Source organism: Vanellus vanellus (genome assembly GCF_965231255.1).
Source record: "Vanellus vanellus genome assembly, chromosome: 6".
NCBI lineage: Eukaryota > Metazoa > Chordata > Aves > Charadriiformes > Charadriidae > Vanellus > Vanellus vanellus.
Genome location: NC_138911.1, coordinates 10194901 through 10220639, shown reverse-complemented (window position 1 = coordinate 10220639; position 25739 = coordinate 10194901). Strand labels below are relative to the sequence as shown.

Here is a 25739-nt window from a genome sequence, read left to right as displayed (position 1 = left end):
TATATTGCAAAGCAAAAATAATCAACGTCTATAGTCCTATAAAGAAACACATTTTAATAAATGGATACAAGATGAATAAAAGGGAAAGTAATGACTTGGTCAAACCTCAGAGGGAAGCAATGCCAAAGTCATGCAGCTCAAACAAAGAATGAGTAGACAGATCTGACATATGGGCGCTTTCTTTAGAGAAAGCCTCTGTTTGGAGTGCAAGTCATTCTAGCTAATGGATAAGTCATGTTCATTGACAATCACATTAGCCCTTTTTGCTATTTTAGTCAAATAAGGCTAATCATTTAGCATGTCTAATTTATATAGCTATGAGGGTGGGTTATCAGTACAGATGTACTGAAGCATAAAAGACTTGGGAAGACTGACCTATCTGTCAAATTTGATCAAGTCCAATGAAATTCAATTTGTTAATCTTGCTTCACAATCCTACCCTCATGCACTCTAAACGCTAATACATTTTGTATTGCAGAGATGCACAGTCTACAGTGAGAGTTTTTATTTGGATTAATGAGAATCATGCATGAGATACGTTAACATTTGGAGTAAGGGACATGACTTTTAAAATTAGAAGGCTAAATGTAGGACCGCGAATATGTAAATATTTGTAATATGTATTTGCATGTCCAGTTCTTACTTTAAAAGACAAGACCACAATCTAATATTTTAATAACAACTACAGCTAATAAAAGAAATTGGGACTGTTTTCTCATTAAACAGAGAGAATGCTGGTTTTGTATGTGTATATGTATATAAGCATCTGCTAAAGCTTCAAAAATTAACCAATGCAAGTTAGACATCTCTGGACTTCTCACTTCTCTAAAATAGTGATTAATGCTCATTTTGTGCCTACAACAAAGGTTTCTGAGGCCAAGAGAAGAGCGTAGCTCTCGTAGTACCCACACAGGCCTCACTCCCAAGAGATTCAATCCTCTTTGAATCTAGTGCTGCCTACAGATACCTATGGAATCTGGATACAGCGAAGTGAAATATCACAGGCTCTGAACAGTTGAATTTTTGCTGTTTCCAGTCTACTGTAAGAGCAGCAACATTTGCACAGATGATTTGTCCAATATTTGCATAATATGGTATATATAAATCTGCAGTTAAATCAGGACTGAGAGTCTTTTGTTTCATGACAGTCCTCCTTCTGAAGGAGTTTCCAACCTTATTTGGTTGTCTTGCCACACAGGACAAAAGAACATTCCCGTTTTCCAGTCCCTGCCCAAATTGCATACAGAAGCTTAGAGGATTGAATTAGAGAGAATCAAACTTGAATAATTACTATGTTTCTCAATTTGAGATGAACTGGTATAATAACTATATCCAAGTATAGGCTCCAGCAGATGTACTTGGTCCTTCAATCATACCGGAATTCAAGAAACAGTTCTGGAACACACAGAACATTAGATAGAGGCGAGTTACCAGAACAGACTTGAGTCAACCTGTTTTAAAATCTTATCTGTTTCTAGTACTGGAAAATAATAAATAAACAAATAAGGTAAACAACCTTCCCATCCAATTGAGCTTTTACTTTGTTATAACTAAAAAAAAGTAAAGGAATAAAAAAAAAAATCGTATTGCTTTATTGGTGCAGGTAAATACAATTCTGAAATCATACAGGAAGTATTCAGTTAACACCGAAGAGACTTAACACATGCATTGTCTGGGAAATATTATGGTTCTTTTCCCCGTTAGATATCTTTACATAAGCTTGCTTTCCATATTGTACTGAATATCAGTGGACATTAGATTAAAAATGTAAGTAATGTGAAGTCATGAAGTGCACCCTCTTGAAGAGGCTGTCAATTTGCTCATGACCTATCCATGCAATGTGGAAACAAACTCTGCATACCACTAGCACGCCTGAATCTGTTTTAGAGCCTGGGCACCAATATCACTACAAAACAGCTGTAAATGGGACATGCAATCTGCTGATTCCCACTGAATATTTCTTACATTGTTTGCCTTGCTATGTCACTGTCTCCACATCATGGCAACTAAGAGAGGAGGGTAAAAGCAATGTTGTCTGGAAGCCTGGAACAATTTAATTCTATTTCTTATTTATCAGGCTTAAACCCTAAAAAGTTGTGGGCACAAACAATCAAAAAAAGGAGGGGGGGAAAGGAGAAAAATATTAAAAACAAAAAAAAACGACGATGACAAAAAAAAAAACAACAAACACACCCACCTGGCTTCTGACCTCAGTTATTTTTCTAGCAGGAAACTAGAAGAAATTAATTATTTTCTTAGGCAGTCATATATTACCATTTAATCACTTATGCCACGTGTTACAAGGCTATCTTTCCATACCATAGAAAAAATACCCAACACTAAACAGCTATTTTCTTACCCAGAACTAGCTTCACAACAACCATTTTTCAGAGCTTCCATTCATGGAAATGCTACTGAGCAGCAATGTTATCCTCTCAGTGGAAGAAACATACAGCCTGTAAGTCCACAAAACTTTTTTTGAAGGGAATATGAAATAACATCTTCAAGTAAAACTGACTTTTTTTTCCTACACAAAATGTAGCTCTGATCAGATAAGCAAGGTGGTAGACCTGTTTGTTGAACACATAGCCTTTTATTGCTCGTAAGAGGAGATACTGGACAATTTGAGATATGTTGGAAGTACGCTCTATTAACAGAAAAGGTTGAAGCAGATGAAATCCTGTGGAACAATAAACCTAAAAATCCTCAAAATTGTGACAAGTTTTTCAACCCTTTCCTTCAAAGGAAAACATACCACAAAGCTCTGACAACTACTGGAAGAAAATAAATGTCCAATCTGAAAATCAATTTAAATAGAATATGTCTATTTTTCTTTCTCTTGATTTTTCTGAAGAATGGAATCATCAGTGCAACCATGATATCACCAATGTGCACTGGGCTATGCATAAATGATCACAGAAGAGAGATACCAAGTTAAAATTTCCAGATGTATGCAGGTCATTTAGGAGAACAGGTTCTATAGCATAATTAAAGGAACATGGGCTTCTGTGTGACTTTGGCTCTTTTATATCACTAGCCAAGATCATAACCCAAGGTTTGCAATGGCTAAGAAATTACTTCCATTCCCTAGTTTATGAGTTATGGTTTGGGACTTGCTTTTCTTGATCTTTCTTTATGTATCTGAGGGAAGTGCAACACTTCGCTGGCTATCTGTTTACATTTTTTTATAAGACAAGAGGTGAAAAAATAAAATCCCAATTAACTTCTGTTAGTTAAAATCTTGTTTGAATAAGGTTTTGCATTCAGAAAAAGAAAGAAGAAGGAAATAAATTTCTAAATTTGCCTGGAACTTGTTCCATTGGTGTGAAAAGTTATTTGTAGAATTATATCCATCACATTCACATTTACACTTCTGTATATCTTAGCAGTCTGTTAAAGCTTGCACATTTAGACTAAAGTGAAGACTTATATGTGGATGAGAATAAAAAAATATAGGGATTCTCTAAACTAAAAATCCTGGATAGCGACTTCCTGCCTAATCAGTCTCACGGTAATATTTGAAGCTCCATATTAGTCTCTGGATAGAAAGCTTTACTATAAAAGAGCAGAAAGAAGCACAACTGCAGCAACAAGAAGCTGATGTCATCTTCTTCATCATAAGGGGGAAAAAAATGAAGGCACAGCATGGGTGTCACTATTTAAATTTATAAAGCTTTAGTGAATGCTTTGCCATTGTGCACAAGTGAGATCACGGCCCTACCCAGATACTTCTTTTAGGAGCTCATACTGGATGGTGTATGAGCATAAACCCCAAGGCTACTGAGCCCTAACCACAGAAATCAACTTCTCTTCTTGGATGCTGTAATATTGAGAGAAAACTTTTAATTGCCTTACTGTGAGAGCACCAAAAGACAACACATTATGTATTGCACCATATCCCTTTCTAGTGGACAGCTGTGTAAAAAGAATTTCATAGCTCAAACTCGTGGATATTAAATGTCAGAAAAAAGATATGCATTCTAACTCATTAGGCTGGGAAGGTTATTAATAGCTGATCTATTTTAAATATATACATCATAAATAAAGACAATTATGTATTTTTTTAATATATATTTTTCTGTATATGCGTGTGTGTAAAATAAAGATATATACTATCCAGCTAACTGGAAGCCTTGGTCAAAACTTTTTTCAAAGACCCACTGAAATAAAAAACTAACACCTACAATATGGAACGTTACCCCATGAACTAGAATGCGTTTAAGTTACTATATAGCATTAGAGCAAAGTAAATCTCTCTTATTTCAATAGTTACATGTTTGAGGTGGAATTGCAGAGTTTCTTCCTTTATTTTACTTTAAATTTTCTTCACATAACTGTTGAATCAGAGAAATCTGTGTATCACAGAGACCTTGACAAATTGAGAATAATAATTAAAAAATAAAAAACCAGGAAAATTGCAGGAGGAAAAAAAAGACAAACATAGTTCAATCTCAAAATAGTTTGGTGTAAAATAAAGCATTATTATACCTGCAATGATGTCATCCATCTGCTCCAAAGCTGCTTCCAGCATATGACTAGCGTCAGAAGCCATCATCTGCGATTTCTTCAGACCTTTACTGTTTCTACTGAAAAGACAGGTGAGATCATCTGTATTACACTAGACCAGACCTGACAGAAAATATATGTCACTGTTACATTATAAATTAAGCCACACAAGCAAAAGTACACACTAGCAAAAATACAGCCTAGCAATATGAAAACTAACAAAATTGTTCCTATCTTTGATAGATGACCTGGCATTTCTGAGGTTTTCATTCATCGTTGATTCTTTTATTTATTTTTTTTTTTTAAAGAGATTTTACTAAAACAATGCAGATGGAAACAAAACCAAACAATGTCAAATACTGGAAGCCTGAGATCCCCCTGCCCCTTATCCTTACCAAAGATTTCCTAGATTCAAAGTTCAGCGCATTTCAACCTTTTGCACTGTGGGGAAAAAAGAGGCTTGACTAGGTTTCAATGCAGGAATGAACACATGGTGAAAAACATGCTTAACCTAGAAGTAGAACTCTGTAGGAGCTCTGCTTTTTGATTGCTGACAGAGGAGTAAAGAAGGAACAGATACAAAACTCTTGCTGGCTCAACCCCAACAGTAACTGTATCTCATATGGCTTTCACATCTGACCTCTGTGTTATGCACCCCAAGTCCAGCAACTCTGAAATAATCTTTACTCCTCCTTCTTCCATTCAATCTTTTTACCACTTCTTTCATAACACTGAAAATACAGTTCTTTCTGTTCCAATAACCAAAATGCCCCAAGTATGACATTTCTGTTTCATGCTTCCAAGTATGAAAGTTACTGCTGCCTCTTGAAAACAAGATTAAACGCATTCATGTTACCATCTGACATTAAGGACAAAATTTTCCACATAGTCTCTACTTGTGAGTTGGTTTCGCTGGACTCTTGGTCAAGTAGCAGTCACTATTGTCAATAGATGACATTTCAAAGAGCAAAAGAATTTATGCTGTCCATTTCATTGCCAGTGAGAAAATTCTCTCTGAAATAAAGCCCTTTTGCACATCACTTCATCGCTAAAGTATGAAACCAATGCCCACACAGCGATGAACAGGGATCGTACATGTGCATAATTTTTGCAGTGTTCTAACACACAACTCAAAATACTGACAGACTTTAAAGGGTCATATAATGCAATTTTTCTTCCATGAAGGGTGCAATTCATTCTTTTGACATTCAATCTCCTGATACAGGAAGTTTTAAAAGTTATGATTCAGAACTGCTCAACTTTGACAGCTTTCTAAGCACCACAAAAGACACCTGTCTGACAATGGCTAGAGATATCCTTCAAATGATGCAGGTTGTAGGTACACGTATAGGCAGTGGTCATATATTTGTGGGGCTGATTATTCCAATGCCACTGAAATGTCACTAATCTCTATTTATCGTGTGATTACCTATGCTAAGAATTCAATTACTTTGAATTTAAATAAATATTACAATAATCTCTAATGGCTATTCACATAGATGAAAATATTTTTGTAGTGTTCATCTAGTGACAGTTCAGACACTGGCCACCATGACCAATGACATGACTGGTAGCTAAACCACCACATTTACCCTCTCAGTTGGAACCTACCTAAAGGCTAGAATGTAGAATCAGCAGCCAGAGGGTAAAGTCAGCTTTAAAATAAAAGCTTACCCATTTTCTGTTTCAGAGGGTCTGTCAGAAAATAAATAATAAATCCCTAAAAGTACACTTAAGGCTGAGTCCAAATTACTGTATCATAAGAAATGCTGAATCTCAGTAATAAGCCCAGTGCTATGGAAAAAAAATTACTAACAAGTCAAAATTATTTGCTTCTCTTACAAACTAAGAATCTCAAGACACAGGCTTTTCTTCATGGTGCTGGTGAAATTTACACAATGCTAATTTATTAATAACCTCTGTATTATCAGTAAGGTGTGTCCTATGTCCATTCCAGTCAATGTATACAACACCACTATCTAGAGGGACAGATGCAGGAATAAGAGTCAGAAACTAGTACGTTCTAACTTGAGCTCTGCCATTTATACTTTGTCATAACTGCTAAACCATTATTTAACTGCAGATCAAATAGATCTGAAAAGCGATATGAGAATGCCTTATCAGAAAATGGACGAAAAATCTTTAGTGTCACCCAAGACAGAGATAAATGAATGTAAAGGAATGGTTGGTTTTGGTCTCTCAATTTTTTATCAAAATAATAATTTAAGTATGAACAATGCTAAATGTAACTGAATTTCACCAAAATGTATCTGATCCAAGTATTTTCTTTAATGGTATTGAAAATAACACAAACTATGCTCAGAATAATCTGGAAAGTCATTAAGACAGCTGATATAAACTTACAATTTCAGAATGCTTACACACCTGAACTTTACAGACACTCCCTCTGATTCTGTTGCTTCAATGTGTTGTTATTGCTAGATTTCCATCTTCTGTTGCCACCTTTCCCTACCAGTAGCTTAGAAGATTCAATAAATACTTTACAGATACTTTATTCTCAACTTGCAATATTGCAATATTTCCCCTAGTTCAAAGCAACCATAACATCAGTAATAAACACCTCAGTGAAAAGTAATCCACCCACACTAAGCAGCTGCCAAAAAGGCATGTAGGCTACCTTGCTCCTTTGGTGGATGTGGCCACCAGCCACTCCCCCAGAAATCTATGGTCACCGGCTGTGTTAGTAAACGAGGTCAGTAGACTGCCTCAAAATTAGAGAGTGAAAAATACTAAAACCAGCATAGTTTCTATTGCTAGATTGCACTGCATTACATTACAAACTTGAACTCTATAGAAAATCCTTGAATGAAGACTTTGGCACAAACCAGAAAGTTTTGCTGAAAAATACCCCCAGAACTAAGACTTCTATCTCCTCCCAGCCTCCACACTCTGCCAGTTTTGTCACCTGTATCCACAGTGTATTAGCTGCTTAACTGCATTAAGTGAGAGTAAAACCTGCTGATCAAACAACTATTTATTAATGAAAGCAACATTCTTTACTCCAGAGCGATAATGTAATATTACTTGCTTGACATCTTTTTCTAGACAGACCTGTTGCTTGTGCTTCAGGCAAGTCTTACTTTCCCAGACACTCCCTTCTTACAGTTTGTCTGTTCTGAGCCATATTATGAAAATAGCTTGTTAGAACTCATATGCTTTCAGTTACCGTTTCTGATATAGTTCTGTAGAAATATTTGCAATTGTGGATTCTTTTTTTAATTATTATTTAATAACAAGACACCTGTATCAATCCCAAGGCATGCTGAGTACATGAATGGGATCCATCTATTTGCTGGTATTTTAATTGCAGTCCTTTTTGCAGTTTCCATTCCTGAACAACATCAACAGATGCAGAATGCCATGACTTATCTACTGATACAAAAGTATACATATATTTTGAAAAATAATTTTTTTCAGCTTTAGTAAGGACTGAAGAAAAACTATCTCTCACATTGCAGTACAAGCTTTAACATTAGCAAATTCTAACGTTCAGGATTTATTAGATTAACTTATATACCAGCAAAATACAAGAACCAATCTACTCACCTTTTCAGGTCCCTAAGAAGAATTCACTTTTTTGCCCGAGCAGTAAAAATTGCTTGCTATTAATAGCTAAAGTTTTACTGTTAAGCAGATGTTAAGTCTAAATTATTATCAGCCCTTCTAAGCCACACGCTCGTACTAATTTAGAGCCCAGCCCACATACAAAGATATTGCAACCCTGTTTGTTATAATTACCTAAGTAATAAGATCTTCCAGGAAGTACAGACAGAGAAACTGGTCTGAATGCCTAAATTTATTTTGCTCAGCTAGCTTTACCCTATAAATCCCAATCTGAGATTTGCATTTCAAATAAAATGAAAAATCTCTGGCAAAACTATTGTGCTTAGAGCCAATATTCCTTGCAAATTTCTTAGCCTACTTTCTGTATGTAAAACTATAGCTTACTGTGTCCAGAAAGAACACAATATTTAACAGACGGATTCACTATGAGCAAGATGTTCTTTAGAATTAGGAAAGGCCTTAATTAAATTTGAATCTTTCATGGCTGCCTTGAACCATCAGCTGTCTAGAGATAAGAATATGAACATTTAGGCAACTCATAAATCAGATGTTTTTCCAAGGTTGCTCGTAAAAATGTGGTTGCCAACTTTATCAGTTATGGAGAGGGGTGTGGTTTTTGACAGGAACTCGTGAAACCCAGATCTTGCCTTAATATCAATGCTTTGGGTGGCCTACAAATTCCTTTCACATTTAGAAGACACAGCTAATAATTAACTACCGCCACCTTTTTTTCTGGGATGAATAAATACATGTTTGTAAACTGTTTAAAGATTCAAATTCAAGTATAACATTGCTTTGTACTTAATGGTGTAATGAAATTTCAAGTGGCTTGGATAAACCTCAGAAGTCCACGCTTTTTTCAGCTGCAAGATGACTCCTGACCTGGAATGAGCAAATGTTCACAACTTCCACCCCTACCATTTCCCACCTCGCTTCTTCCCCAGCCTCATGCTGTATTTGTCCAGTCACCCCACAGGAACACAATTGCCGATTCATCTCTTCAACCTGGCTTAGTAGTTCTTATGATACCATCAAATACAAAAATTAAAAATACATATTTGGATCCTGGCCTTTTAGAACTTGGCATACCTCTGTAATTGAGTTAATCCTTGGTCCTAAATAACCATCCACAGCTTCTGGGAACAGAAGAATTTTTGATGATCACTAGAATGACTACCTAAGGAACACTATTTATACAGCATCCCCCAGGACTACCCAGCCAGAAATCCTATTCATCTGATTATAGCTTAAATTTAATTTATTTGTTAATATAGACACTACTTGCTCTATTTCCCCTTCATGTGTTTCATTGGAATAGGCGGAAGGGTAAATAGAACGCTTCCTTCATTTATTACGCTTTTTGTAATAAATAAAAACAAGACTATAGAGGTTTTTTAGGAATAACTAGAATGGGAATAAAAAATATTTTTTTTCAGGTAGAAAGTGTAAAGTGTCCACACTAAGGGAGAGGGCGAAACTAGAGAGAAATATAGATTAGCCAAAGTTGAACAAAGACCTGATACTGAACTATTTCAGGTAGATGGTAGAAGAACTGGCAAAGTCTCTAGTCCTACATATTGCTGGGAGTCCTTATATGAAGGGACATCCGTAGGTGAAGTACAGTGCTAGTCCAATACTTCCATGATGAAAATGAGCTAAGCAAGCTCTTTAAATAAATAAGCTAAACGAACTTATGCAGGCAGCTGGGTATTACCCTGGCACTGTAAACCCACCATATTTGTGTGCTGCTGATAAAAGTTAAGAGTGACAAGCAGTAAGAACTATGCCACTTTTAAACTTATTATACTAAATAAATTGATTTAAAGAAGAGAACAGAATGTAGTTAATTTTACTGCATTATGAAGTAGCAAAGTCAAAGCCAAACATGTTTTCCAAAATAAACCTGTTAAGTTTACTAATATGAGGCTGAATTTCAATGGGGGCTTGGTGTGTGTGTGGAGAAAGCACCCTTAACAATATTGTAAATGATCTGGCTGATGCTTTATGATACTTAAGAACACATATCACCTCATAGTAACTCCTCCACAGAACTCATGGATATTAAGTTACAGTTGTTATTGGTACCATAACCAAATTTCCTGACTTATGTTTTTACAAAGTCTCATCCTTACACATAAAAGCTGATGTTCACAGAATGGCATGTGCAAAGTGAGGTTTCTTCCGTCCCTCTCTATAGCAGTTCTATCAACTGTAGAAAGCTCTTCATTCCTTCAGTGTTGTCTTAAACATTGTTCATAAAAGCTTAAAAAAACACTTCATAATTTAATTTTAAATTGTTATCAGATATTTTTAAGTTTTCTCTGCTATACACAGTATAAAGGGAAATGTTGTAGATTCTGACTTTGAAAATCTAAAAACCTAAACCAAAATTGCATTATTTATTATTGTATGAAAGGAACCGCCCCCCCAATTATTTTATTTCAGTTGTCATCCAACTAGTTCTAGCTAGTTAAAATTTAAAAAAACCCACAATGAATAAACACTTTGGATTAAAACCTCAACTGAATAAAGCATTACTGGTAAAATACATGAGAGAAAAGTTTCTGAACCAAAACATGAAAATTTCTGGTCTTAAAATAAATGCAAAGATGAATGCCATACAAAAGTCAGATTTGGTACTAGAGTTCACATTTTGTTCTAAAAATATTAGAATTAAGAAGAGTTAGAACCCCAAAATTCTGACATTTAAAATAAACTGTGTTTTTTTTTTCTTTCCTTTCTAATCTCAGGTATTCACTAGCCTCAAGGTCACAGCTTCAAATTTTCTTCCATGAAGGTCAGCATTTCAACTAAGTCTTCTAAGTTACTTGACTCCAGATCCAATGCCTGGGAAACTGCATCCACACCTCCTCCCTCCTCTCCAGAAAAAAAAAAAAAAAAAAAAAAAAAAAAATCAAAAACACCCAAAACCCAAAGACCCCCCCCCCCCCCCCCCCCCCCACACACACACAGGAGTTGAAAAACTTAAGCTGACAAATGATATAATGAATGATCCTGTGAAAGTAAATTCATGCCCTAGTAAACCAAAAGGTGAGAAATGGTAATAAAAGTAAACACAGAATTCATGCACAAATGAACTCTTTGACCTAGAGTAAAACAGATGACAAGACTTTGACAGAAATTGAGAGAGATTAGGTATATACGATTAACAAAAGCATTCAAAGCTATCCCCCATAAAAATTCTAAAAATTTAGACAAACTATCGTGCTGGAAAAAACATTCTTTAAAGCTTGAGAATTAGCAATAACATTTCTTATGGTTCATAAATAGTTCTCAGGCTTTTTCAAATCTCTTTGAAGCAAAGGCTTCTCAGCCTGGCCATGACAACCTACTAGATCAGGCCAGTACCTCATGGCAAATCTTAGTGTTTTGTCTGCCTTTCTGCATTTCAGTAAGTTTTGGAAATCATTCTTCTTGCCCATTAATCTGTTATGGAGCCAACTCAGCAGAATAAGTACTACTACTAACTTACTTCATTAATCTATTAAGTCTATGTGTATAAACCCCACTAGGGATACAGAAGTGTATACGTGCACTGTGAAAAAGAGATTTTGCATTAACTTATGGAAGCACCATTTGGAATATGAGTCTGAAAACACAGTTGTTTCACTGAAGGAGGTCAGCGCTAACATAGGGCCAGAAGATTTGCTATCTCAAAGAAATGTAAGGAGGTCCAATTTTCAAATCTGCTCACAGTGTCCATTTCCTTTAGCTCCTTTATGTACACAGAAGATTGTTGTAAAAGTCAGCTGCTTTGCCAACAAAGAACAAACACTCCTCAGCCAACTCGCTTAGTTTTTAAAACCCATACAGTCCTTGGTCCTAGCACTCATAGTGTAATCAAGACAGGTATCCATCAAATTCATATGACTCAGAGGCAGAAAACAACTATTTATTTTTGGAACTCTTACACCACCATAAGAACAGTCATGCTTGTTCAGACTAAAAGTCTGTCTGGCCCAGTGCTCTGTCTCTAATGTTGTTCTGTGCAACACAGGTGCATAGCAATCAGTCTCCTTCTCCATCTTTCTCAATAATCAGCAAGCATTAGACTTTATGAATCACAGACTGGATACAAACCATCATGTTTCATAGATGTTGAAGGACCTACTCTGTAGATTTATCTGATTTCTTTTCAAACCCATTTTGTATCATTTTTCAGCGAATGTTCTGACATTACAAAAAAAAAAAACCAACAAAAAACAACCACCCCAGTGGTTAATCACTGCTCACTTTTTCATGCCACTATCTTACAGTCTGTTTCCAGTCCTATTCCCCTTTCTCCCCTACAACATCCCTGTTTAACTGAAGAGTTGTTATCCTGCCAAGTCTCTCCTCAGAGTAAACCCAAACCATACTTTTTGATACTCTTGCTGCTTTTGTATATACTTTTTCTTGTTTTATTGTACCACTGTTGAGATGAGATGACTGAGGTAACATGTAGCGTTCAAGTTGTGGGGTACTTCTAACCTTTAGAAAAATGCCACAAAAGAAATACATGATGACATAAATGTATATGAGAATGCTTCCACACAGAGTAAAAGCAATGAATCTTTACAGAAATAACTCACTTTGTAGGATTAAACAGCAGAGAGCACTAAGTGTTCCTTAAAATGGACAGACACTAAAGTAGGTGAGGATTGGTAGAGGAGTTGGCACCAGTGGACACTGAGATACCAGAGATCTGTTTTTCTGCAACAGAACCTCAGAGCAAAGAGGAGGGTTACCAAGCTAGAAAACTGATTTCCTGCAGTCAAGAGAGACAATTTGCATCCACAAGGTCTTTAAGGTAAGAAGCTGAGATCTGGGTTAGACTACACAGGGAAATAATCCAACACAGACACACCTCAGAGATACTTCTTATCATTGTTTCTCATTACAAAATTATCTACTCTTGGGTTACTCAAATGATAAAGCTGTCTTGAATTTGCCTCGACTTTATATGAATACCTCTGTGAAGTCTAAACTCAGCTATAGACATAAGGCCTAAAAATGAATACTATGAAGACAGCTTTTTTGACTTTGTAAAATTTACTTCGTATTAGTGTTTTTCCCCTCTTTGAAACATTTTTTGCAGCAATTTATAAATAACTGGAAACACCACTAGACTGCTTTAATATGACCTACCCTGCATCTGTGAATACAAACAGGTTGAATTCACACTAACAGAAACTGACAGTATCAAGTACTTCTGTAGAAATTTAAGCTGTTTTGAGGAAAGTGTCTGTGGGAAACAAAGAAAGGAAAAACATACTTCTGCTAGAAACAGCAAATTCAACATAAGTGAATCTGCTTGGATTAAAAGCATTAAACTAGGAACAACAAATGGGTCACTGTGGAAAGCACCATATCCCACATTACTCATCACACCAATGAAAATATAAATGTTAACAGCTGTGTCAGTTTTATAAGTATGCTTATAAACAAAATATTCTTATATTGATTGCTTCCTGAAGATTAATGAAAATATCGTTGGAAAAAGCTGTCTTCAAGTTTTTCTATTTTTCTGCCCAAAGAATATGTAAAACCAAGAGGCAAAAAATTTCCATGGCAAGTTAAATCCTGATCTGAAATGACACATTTTGTTGATTTTGTTACTCTATTATTCAGAATATAGGACATCTTACCCCCTGCAGAACTGTCCAACAAGTAAGGAAGCCACTGTATCAAACACTGTGCCACAGCTGATTTCTAAATCAGAAAATGAGATATTCTCCTATCATACTTACTTTCCATACCAAATGGATTAACATAATTTCCTAATTATGGGAAAAAGCATTATACAGAGAGACAATGTTGCAAAACAGACACAACAGTAACTTGACATCCAAAAGCAACATTTAATATTTTTAAGGTTCACATAGGTGAGAGAAACTTATAATATCTCCCAGCTGAAGAAACATTATTACAGGTGGCAAGAAAAATGTAACATTCTTTGGGGTTTTTTTCCCCTGTTTTTCCAGTGGATCCTAGAAGAAATATGAATACCACGATAACTAGAGACAGATTAAGCAAGCACCCACTGAAACCAGAAGCTGACTTCAGAGGGAACATGAAGCAGCCCATAATGAACATGTGACTAGATATATAGGTTTCCTCACTGACCTATTGTATGGAGGAGCTGTATTTGCTCACAAGAAAACATGTTTACCTAGCAAAGGATCTTAACAGAATCACCACACTGAAAACCCACTCAAGTACTCAGCTTTTCTATTTCACATTCATTCATGTGTGCTGTTACTGTTTTTGCTCTATCACCACAACTGAAAAATTAAGTTTCAGGTAAACCGTATATCCAGTTTTGAGTATTTGGTGCAAACTTTTTATAGGCTTACAAAGGAGTTCTGAAGTGCATGCTACTTCCATAAAGTAGATAGATTCGATGGCACAGGATACAAAAGAGATCCTGGAGGCCTACTGTTATATATAGCACCTTTTATTATCAACCATGCTAGGAATTCTCAAGTTCTTACCAACCACAAAGCCCATCATGCTGTGTCTGCCAACCATTTCAAGACATTTATTCTCAGCTCTAGACAAATGTAAAACCAACAAGTTCCCATGTCAAATCATGTTATCAAGGGTAAGTCAAATCAATTTAATTTTCTCCTTATAAAATATACATGATATGTAGGCCTAAGAAAAAGATAGGAAAATGCACAGCCACAGTTCCATGTATCAGAATGCCTATTTGAATTTGCAAAACTTCAAAAGTATGTCATTTGCAGAAAGAGACTAATTGCTCAGTAAAACTGGTTCCATATTTGAGCCTCCAAAGTTACCATATTCCAGTTTAGTAATTTCGGCTTACAGGTTTGCTGGGACACTTAATTCAGAAAGCTTTTGGAAGTTTTGCAAATTAAAAAATGCCTTTCTCAACACAAACTGAATGCAAGAACTGAACTCAGAAACAGACCCATTCATGAACTCAGTATTCTTCTAGTTTTTATGTACACATTTACATCTGAAGTTCAGGATGCTGTCAGCATAATTCGTCAATGTATAAAGAATCACTTTTGTTCTCTTTTAATAGCTAATTCCCATTACTTTTAGGGCATGAAAAAAAATACAAGTTAAACCCTTAGAATGAACATACATACGATTTCTTTAGATTCACTTCCAGGTAAGTATTTTCATTAACTATGTGAACATGAACCCAAAATTATTTGCCAAAAAAATAAAACTATACCCAACATTTTGTTCTACTATGTGTTACTTCCAGTCCACACAGAAACTCTTTCATATGATTAAAATAAATAGAAAAATTGCAGTTATTACTGCAAATGCTAGAGTATAACAGTACATGAAGCAATACATTTTTATAAAGTTAGCCAAATTTTACTGGCTCTGAAATACATGGATTAGACACCTTTGTATGGATGTAGAAGACAAATGAAACAGAAATCTTATGTTACTTTAAAGGGCCTGAGTGTCATAGAAAGGCCAGAAATCCTAAAGCACCCTGTCACAGTCCCAAACAGCAATGACACCTGTGGGGATACTTGGTGTCAGGCCTTTACACATCCTGTCTCACTTCAGAGTATTTCATGTTAAGAGTCAGAGCAGCTTTTTAAAACTGTTTGAAAGGCTTACCACTCATATTTGGTCCTCATGTGACTAAACCTTTGGAGTTTCCTAAGTTAATAACTTAATCACATATTTTACTGTTTGATAACAATGCCTTTATGGGACCTGTTTATTAAAACAACCATAAACTTAAATTATTTCAGGCTAATGACTTGCAAAGTCCTTTAATCCCTAAAAGCTACCAGCTGATTTGTCTTCATGAAAAATATCTACAAAGTTTTATGCACTGCCACTTGACCCCAGATGCAAGAAAATCAAGATAAAAAAAATAGAAAAAAGATTGAACTATTCAAATGACTGCCCATTGGATGAAATTAATTGTTTTCCTTCTATTTCAGGAGAGAAAAAGAAATCAGAGTTCACTGTCAGTTTCTTCAGTTTATTTCATTTTCCAGAAAATGGATCAAAGTCTGCTCGCATATCAGTGATCATGACAGCTTTATACTTTCATACTAAATTTGAAAGTAAAATTTGATTTGCTATTACATATAAGAGAGATTCAGGCCCCTGTATTTCAGTGGTCTTCAAAAACTCCAAGTGGAAATATTCAAGAGTTTTACCAATTCTGAAAAAAAAATATATCCACTCTCTTCCTACTTGAAAAGAAAAATGCGATCATGTTAACAAACACCAAACTACTGCTCTGTCATGAGGAAATTGTTTCTTCTTTATTAGCCCTTATTGATAAGGGATAGTTTTGCTGCGTGACAGAAATAGTATTGTTTACTTTGTTAGTTAAGAAAAGCAAATAATATACATTCAGTGTAAAATTACATTTGCAGGCATACTGCCTGGAAAACTAGGCAAGCTGCCTAGCATGGCAGTTTTATTAGTCTCAGCTAATTTGGAACCTCTGCTTCTGAGTACCCAAATCTGGGTTTCCAAAGGAAGTGAGCAGCTGCTAGTCCTGTTCTTCTCAATTAGTCCCTGGATAATCAGAAGCTTTGATTAAATAATAAAACTACAAATGACTGGTGAATCCAAACTAAATTCATTCTAGAGCATAAATTCTCTTTGTACCAAATCATTTACTCTGATCACAAACTCCTTTCCCCATGTTAAAAAAAAAAATAATGCTGTCTTCTACAGTCTGTACTTTTGCAAGTAGTTTAAGTGAAATGAGAACAAGCTGAGCTTCACAATCTACAAACAAAACCAATGATGCTACCAAATTTCCTAATTAAAACGGAGAATACAATCAAAGCAAAACAGATTCGGACCACAATTCTTGCAACAGTTTTCTAATCCTTAGCCTAATCTACAATTATTATGAAATGCAGCATGCACTGGACAAAGTACAGGTGAGTAACTCTTCTGGACTATTAAGTATTTTTCACAACACTACAGTATGTTCTGCAAAGCAGGCCAGAACAGATCTTTTTCTCGCACAAAAGCTTTTTTTATAACAACTCTCCTGTCTTCTAGTAACAAAAGGTTCTAACATTACTTTCCTTTTGTACATCTGAAGTTTGCCAGATCAGACCATAAATTGCTCTTTTCAGTTTTGGGTAAAATTACTACTTTGGATACATTCAGCTTCCTACATTGAAGAACATTTTAATTCAAGAAATATTTAACTAATAATTTATAGTGTTTATGACTGAAATTTTCAGGATTAATATAATCTGTACTAATATTAAATACTTTGTATATATACTTTTCATTACAGAAGACTACTTTCAAGAGAAGAAAACTATTCACTTGACTTTTTTTCATTTTTTTCAGATGCAATTAACACATTCCTTAAGAGAATTACATATCCTGCTTTCATTGATATTTTATAACAAATCTGTGTTTCTGGTCCATATAAGTAGCTCTGAATGTTAAGATTTGTTATTCTTCCCTTCTTGAAACAATTATTAAAATATGTGTTACAAAAGAGCATACAACAGACACTGTACTTACATATGCTTACATAGCACTTGCATAAACATATCTTAAGTTCAGCTAGAGGAGGGTTTTTTGGGGGGATGGTGTATTTTTGTTTTGTTGTTTGGGTTTTTTTAGTAGTAAGTACACTTAATACATAGTTAACAATGGTAGCTGGGGTCCATATCTGAGTACCTGGGTTGAAGCTATTACCGCATCTCCTACAGTCTGTTTCTGAAGTTGTTAATGCATGTTCTGAACACATCTCAAGAAACAGTGACTTGTTTTGCCATTTTTTCTCCAGGTCTGCTGGGTGCCCATAAATCTGCCAGTGAAATTGGGAGTGATGGTAAGGCCACTAGAAGAGCTATGCTTATGTGATTTTTCACTTGTATCCTCACTGCAAAGTATATAGAGAGGTTACCATCCTAAATAAACCAAAGCACAACTTCATACCTTAAGTTGGGCATAAAAACCTGAAAAAAGAGGCATGAAAGTAAGTAGTGCAATTAATACGAAATTTCAGGTAAGAGCTTATGTTAACTGCATTGTGAAGACCTGTACTTATACCTAACAAGAACAGTTTTATGAAACATATGGGAGTGTTATGACAGAATAATTGAGTCACAGAACAGTTGAGGTTGGAAAGCACCTCTTTGGATCACCTACTTCAATTCCTAAGAGCTTGTTTTTATTAGTATATAGGTTAGCACTGTCTGGAATGTCACCAAGGCACTGAATGTAGAGGATAATGATGATTTAACAGTAATTTCATTATGAAGTACAGAACGATAGAACATTTTAAGTAAAAGACAGAAGTTTTGTGCAAGAAGATCTTAGTACACCCCCTGTCTAATACTGCATACACCAAATACCATCCAGATGAAATGCAAAAACTTTGCCTCCGAGGATGGTTTGTGCTGGTTTCCTATCTATTTAAGATGTTGGATTTACCTCCCCAAGCTCTCTGCTAGAGAATTTTTTTTCCTCTGGATAGAAATATCAAAATATTTCAGTTTAGGAGCTGACTGGTTTACACATGTTAGTTGATCATCATCACAGAAACACATTCATAAATCTTACTGCAATGTCATTAGAATAAGATGTTCTGATTATGCGTTATTAAAGCGTTATTAAAGCAGATGCTACCATCTGCACTACATTGTAGTGGAATAAAAGTATGATTCGCTATATTCAAGGGCAAATATTTTCCCCTGTCAAATTAAGACTTCTGAAATAAACTTTGGGTTGAAAATAGCGCAAACTGGAAACAAAAGTACTTCATTGTATAAACAGTACAGACAGAAATAAGAAGGCATCCCCAGCGAAGTCACCTCTGAATCTGGAGACCGGAAGAGGATAAAGTAAAACAGCAGTTCCCATAGTCAGTGCTTGAAATCCAGATTAGAATTCAGCAACTTAGATTTATCTTTGGTAATTACTTTACCTCACATACAATCTGCTGATCTTAAAAGAGTAAGAAGACATAGCCAACAAGTGAATCATTCTCTATGAGTATTCATATACATTGTATCCTTGCTCTAATGAAAACCAGACTCTCCGTCAGCATTTGATAAGCAAGACTTGTAACAGAGCCAGGCTTTGGACCTGTCCTTTTCTTCCATCCAGCAGGTCTTAACTTTGAGCCTTCAGTCTTATTTCACCCCTTCAGCCTAATTCAAGATTTTGCTGAAGGAGAATCAGGCCTGCTGATCTGTTTTCTCCAAATTCACATCTGCTTCAGCAAATCTTCAATTTAGCACCATGTCCTTGGGTGATATGCAAAAGACCTCTCATACAATCAGCAGTTCCTGCTCTGTCATTGCAAATTTTTGGAAGTCAGATCCACCACTTACCATTCCAGGCATGTTGTCTGCCACTTACTATCTGGTCACCATCAGGTTTCTTATCTTTTCCCCTTTCTAAACCACAAAGTGCTCTATTTTACCCAGTATTCAATTCTCAATTTTTATCTTCAGGTACTTCAGGTTTTACCTGGATAATTCAGCTAAACAGATGAACACAGATTTTTATGTGGATATAAAATAAATGTAAGAATATATTTTATATATTACATACACAGAGTTGAGAAAAACACTAATGGCTCCTGGTTAGTTTGTTGATCATCTGGCAGAGAAATAATTTTCTCTTGTCTGCTCTGATTTTGATGGGTTATTCTTTGGACAAAATTCATGATGGTAATTTTCAAGAGCATTTTCATTACCTCTTCTTCAGTTTGAAACAGTATTAAAAGCTTTAAGAAAACATGGATTCATACACTGAGCATCTGTGTTCCTTCCAGTCTTCTGTATAAATATCAAGGAGCATGTGATATTTTGTCAGCACAGGATATAGTGACTACACTTTATTGATGGAAGGAAAAAATAAAAAACTTAAGAAATTTATTAAGGGAAAAAAAACCCAACAGAAAAATACCTAGAATGTCAAGAATAATTTCCACGGTTTTATCTGTTACTACTGGAACTTTGGCTGTAATTCCTTCTATAAATCAAAACACTTCTCTATGAATTTCATTTAAGATACCATACTACTTTACAACTGTAATGGCAGGAAACTGACCTAGGTTCAGTGCATTTAGGGACCTATTTAAAAAATAATTAAACTGATTCACGCTCCCAGCAAGAAAGCTAAGAAAAATTTCAGAGCAGAAGAGTCATAAATAAGAATAGCATTCTCTCCAAGAGTATGCTGAAAGATGCATCCTACATAAATAATACAGTCCTGGTTCTTTGATGAATTCAGGAAGCAGAGTAGGGAAACTGCATGTTAGTACTGTCTTATGCATGTGAAGATACCAAATTTTCCTCTTTGATCAGTATGAAAATATACAGCTCTCTCCCCTCAGCAGTTTTGGATTACAGGTCTTCCAGAAATACTAGGAAGCTACACAACATTCATAACAATCTTGCTTTACAGGTTATCAAATTAGAGTTTAAAATCCAGGTCATGCTTACAGTCCTTTAAACCACTACATTGTAACTTGACAGATGCACATCATAAACATAAAATCCACAAATTGACCTAGACTGGCAACAGTGCCATTAGGATCTACTTTTTGTTTCTTTCAGAAAGGAATTATCTTTGTAATTTAACTCCTTTGTTCTCTGCATCAATGAATTGCCAAATAAGAGCAAAGTGCCATTGGGAAATAGTTTTATAGCAAATAAACACGTGAAGATGCAGGGAAACAAAAGAGGTAACTGTAATGTTACAAGGTCACAAGAGACTTGAAATAAAAATATCGTGCTAAAATATATAGGGATCTAGCAGAAAAAAAATCCTTTATTTTGTTGCTTAATGTGCATCTATTTAAAAGGAGAACTGTAAAATACTGTAAAGGGGTGGCAGGAAGAAATTTAAGCTGTCACAGTTTATCAAAAACATGTTATCACCCCAGAGCTGGTGCTTAGACAAAGTTAAAGAACAGATTGTCCAAAGGCGGGAATCTCAGTTTCTTCGGTTCTTCAAAGTAACAGGTGAGTTCATAGCACAGAAGAGATGAGAGCAAACTGAAGAAAATTTAGAGAACTTAAAATAGTTCACTTCTTTAATTAAAGCCATGAACTTTCCAATTTTCAAGGGATCAAGTTACTGAAGCTAAATGATTTCATACGCATCTAGTGAATTCTGGTAACTGATCAAGCGTGCCTCCGAGGGCCACCATTGCTGTCAAAATTCTGTTCAGTAGCTTATGAGAATTTCAAGATTACACCTCAAGAAGTTGAATTCACGGAGTTCTGAGGATAAAGTGGCAAACTGAGATGATAAACATCTCCAGAGATTTGAATGAATGCAACTTCACTTACAGAAAAGTGACTTCTGAAGGTTCTCATCTACTGCCCTAAACAATGTCATGTTCTGTTGCATTAATATTTCTACACTATTAGGTATTTCTGGAAAATGCAGAAAAGCCTGGCTTGGTAGAGTATGTTGAATAATAATATGTTTGTATCTATACTGAGTGATCATTATCACAAAATACATTTCCTTATGCATCATTTCTCTGCTTTGATAAAGACTAAATCCTCTGAATCATACTATGGACATCTAAAGCAATGAGATGTTTTCATCCTATTCCTGTAAATATATATTTTTGGGGGGAGGGAGGAAGGTGGATTTTTTGCTAACTAGCAAAGCCCCACTAAGGGTCTGCGTTACCTATATGAGCATAGTCCTTTGCTAATCTTACCAGGTCAAGGCCCTGATTTGTTTGACCTGAAAGGTTCAAACAAATCCCTAGCTGTGGGGAAAGTGAAGCAAGTTTATGGTCTGCCTCTGAATACTCTAATAAAAGTGAGAGGAGTGTCTATGGATAAGTGCTTTACAGGTTTTTGTGGGAGTTTGTTTGTTTTGAAGAGAGACTGGGAAGAGGCAAATGGGAAACAAGTTAGGTAAATGAGGGTTAGAAGCAGAGCTGCACCTGGGAAAAAAGAGGTGGGTCACCATCTTTTGTTCTTTTTCATTTTCCCATGTTTTGCATTCATAGCACATTCTCCCTCTGCCTTTCCCCATTGTTTGATGAACCTAAGTGTTCAGAGAAGACGATTCTTAAGGTCTTCACTTACTCTTTTACATCTGTTCTCTTCCCATCCTCCATTCAAACACACCATACCACATTAAATCACATTATGCTGCCTCAGAGCCTGCACAGTCTAGAGTGACAGACTCACTGTAACAGAAGCATGACAGAGGAAACAGGGAGAACTGATTCAAGAACCCAGAAAGCATTTCTCTAGTCTATGCCCACAACAATGTATTTTCCCTTTGTTTACACACACACACTCTCTCTGATCACTTTTGCACAGTGCTGATACCACATAACAGAGACCAAGTGACATCAGATACAGCAGGAGTGAGGGGAGGATAGTGTTTATTATCCCATCTCTACTTACTCCTTCCCTACTTCCTTCCTGTCCTCCCTGCTTCTAGCGTAGTCCTAATATGGATGGGGTTGCTGGAGTGAAATCAAGATGGTAGCAACAGTGCCCTTTGCCACCATTCCTCTAACTCCTCAACTTCCTGGGACAGGAGATGAAAGCAGCAAGGGAACATGGAACCAGAGAACAATGCTCCCAGCCCAATTCCTACCATGCTTCAGCCACACAGATTAATCAGTTTCTGCCCCCTCCCTTTAATTTGGCACTTTCCATAGGGCAGAGTCCCAGATGTACCATAGATAAACTGCTATATGTTTTGCCAAGACACTTGATTATTACCTGGCTTCAGTAAATAAAGCATTTAAATTTTCAAAAGTGATGCTAACATTAATTTGAAACAGTTACAGGCATATTGTGTGCCTACAACAGATATAAACATCAGCAGTAAGTGACAAGATTAGTCTTGAACTATCCCTCAGCTTAAGTCTTGTTACTGAGGACTTGAAGTTATGTATTACAAATTATATTATAATACATATATTTATCATATTCTGATATCAAGCTATACTTGTCCTGAAGGCAAACCTAAGGTTCTTTTGCATTCTCCCTCTGCTCTAACTTACACTGGGTTTCCTTTAGGTTCAAGAGACCCTTACAATTGCTTCCAACTGGAACTATCAGCAAAAGGAGGGTAAATCCATATCATTTCAAAACAACCCATATTTGCTTACGTTTGCCCCAATTTGTCCTTTCACCCTCCTGGTATACTGAGTTCTACTCCAAGCATTTCTCCATTAGGAAGGTACAAGGAAGCATAAAGATTTATTGGTTTTAGCTAAGTTCATACAGCAGATCCAAGTCAAAGTCAGGAACACAAGCAAAGTAAATCAATAAACCCGCAAAGCTGAAATTCAGCTGCCTTTGCTCTGCCACCTCTTTCCACATTTCCATACAAGTTTCAGAACGAAGCCCTTCATGCACCTGTTCACATATTCCTGTATAAAAAAAACCCAAACCACCGCAGAAAAGTGCCCCTCATTGTCCGTCCCTCTGCCCCCCCCCCCCCCCCGCCAAACCCCTGCAATTAAAAGTCTGAAATTGTGGAAAACATTTATGACTATGGAAATACCCTGTGTTGTACATGCAAATCTTCAAAAGCACGTATTGCACTTCACCTGTATGCAGCCAGATCCACAGTTACAGACCTACCAAATTAGTATTTAACACCTTATTTTGCCCTGCACAAAACTGAAAAAATGGTCATATGCAAAGGGGTGTGATTCCTTACCCTTCTTGTAAATGTTAAGAGGGAGGTATTTTTATCATTACTATGATAACATGAGTGCTGAATGATGAAACTAGAGACCACTTGACATCTCATCCCTTATCTCTGTACTGGTAAAACAGCCCATAACAGCCAGTTTCATCCTCCAGCTGTTCTTTTCCAAACATCCTTTAAACTACCTTATTTCCCCCACATACCTCTTTTCTGAATTTTCAATTACAGACTGTGGGGGAACACCTCGCTTCCACTTGAGAGAACTTGGCTGCGACTGCATGTCATTACTGACAGCACAGCTTCTGAATCGACCGTTCTATGTCAATAAAACGGTTTATTTACTGAACTGCCAGTTCAACTCAAGTTTCAAAGCTTTGCTCGCTGTGAGGATAAATATTTAACTTACAGCAGCCGCGTCTATTTAAAAGTCTTCTCACCAGCATGGAGTCCTTAACTCTCCCAGCAATAGCCAAGTGTTAAGAAAGGAGAAGCAACAGGCATTGCAATCACACCCGCAGCACGATTCGCGAAGGATCCCCTTGTAACAACCGGCCGAGGTCTCCCCCCCCCGCCCCGAGCCCGCCGACCCGCCTCCCGCCCGGCGGCGCCTCAGGACAGCCCGGCCCAGCGCTCCGCCGCCTCACCGCCGAGGGGACGCCCCCAAGCCCCCCCGGGGCAGCGCCACAGACCCTTCCCGCCGAGGCGGGAGGTTCCCGCCGAGCACCCTCACACGCAGACCACCTCACCTCACCTCACCTCACACCGCCCGCCGGCGGGGACCGACCTGCGCGGCGGCGCCTCCCGGGCTCGGCCGCCCTCGCCCCGCCGCGCCGCGCCGCCAGGTGCGCCACACGGCAGCTGGCGGCCGGCGCGCGGCAGCCGTTAGCTCGGCCCCGCGGGGGCCCCGCGCGGTAGGGGCGGGATCCTCTCCGGGGCCGCCTTGTCGCCTCCTCACCGCGCTTTGGGCCCTCTGCGGAGCTTACGGGACGCTTGGGGACACCCGCGCCCGAAGGTCTGGCCCGCGCAGAGACGTGTCCCGGCGGGGGCCGGGCAGGTTGCGGCGGGGCTGGCGGGCAGGTTGCGGCGGGGCTGGCGGGCAGGTGGGCGCCCTCCGGTTCCTCACAGCAGCGCCTCAGCGTAGGCGCGCGCACCTGTAGAGGCGTGAAAATGCCCGACGCCCGCCACAAACCCCTCTCCTCTCAGCGCAAAATCAAAGGTGTACCACAGCTCCCGGCTACGGACCGTGGCCTGGTCTCTGACAGAACGGACAGTGGAGGTAAATCCCATTTTAGGGCTTCTGGTGTGTTCCTGGCTGGCGCCTCACGACCACCCCCCTCACCCCCCGGCCTTACAGTACCTCGGTTTCCCCAGCTGCGATGTTCCCTGCAGAAACCGGTGAAGTCTGGCTGTCCCAGCTGCAGCCCTCTAGACCTTGGCTCCACAGAAGCCGTTCCCATCACCTCAGTGAAAGAGATGGAAACTGGGTATTATCAGCCCTCCGGTGAATTCCACCGTGAAGGGAATTCACGATTTGCCCCGCCCACACTCCCCCCCCCCCCCCCCCCCCCCCCCCAGTTTCTGACTTTTATTCTTTGCATCATTACTACTAGACGTAGAACAACTGATTAAAACTATGTTGGTTTAAATAGCACTACCAGACGTATTTTTGGTGCATATTCCTACATACCAGGGATGTTTTAGGTTAACTAAAACTTCGTGTTATTAACTGAGTAAAGCAATGCTCTCTTTCTCCAAAGATTTAAAAATCAGGTATTTTATACTTAAAACACTTCTTATCTATTTGAAATCTATTAGTAAAATAATAGCACAGGCCATTGACATTAGTGTAAGTGTTTTAAGTCATATTTCTGTTTACTCCTTTTTTAAAAACATTCTCTAATGCTATGTTTATGATTGCAAAAAATCTCTAGTACAGGAAGTGTCCAAGGAAGCAAGCACATAAAACAAAGACTCACAGTCAAAAGGTGAAGGTT

The 25739-nt window shown here is 37.5% G+C and overlaps 1 protein-coding gene across 1 annotated transcript in view; it reads right to left on the bottom strand.

The window, feature by feature from the left end:
* PPFIBP2 (PPFIA binding protein 2) overlaps positions 1-24572 on the bottom strand; it is a 109772-nt gene extending 85200 nt beyond the window's left edge. The window contains exons 1-2 of the mRNA XM_082485931.1: positions 24502-24572; positions 4489-4586 (exon numbers count right to left, since the gene is read on the bottom strand). Of these exons, the coding sequence (XP_082342057.1) occupies positions 4489-4555 (67 nt within the window). The 5' untranslated portion in view covers positions 4556-4586; positions 24502-24572. The remainder of the gene's footprint in view (positions 1-4488; positions 4587-24501) is intronic.
* Between the last annotated feature and the right edge of the window lie 1167 nt (positions 24573-25739).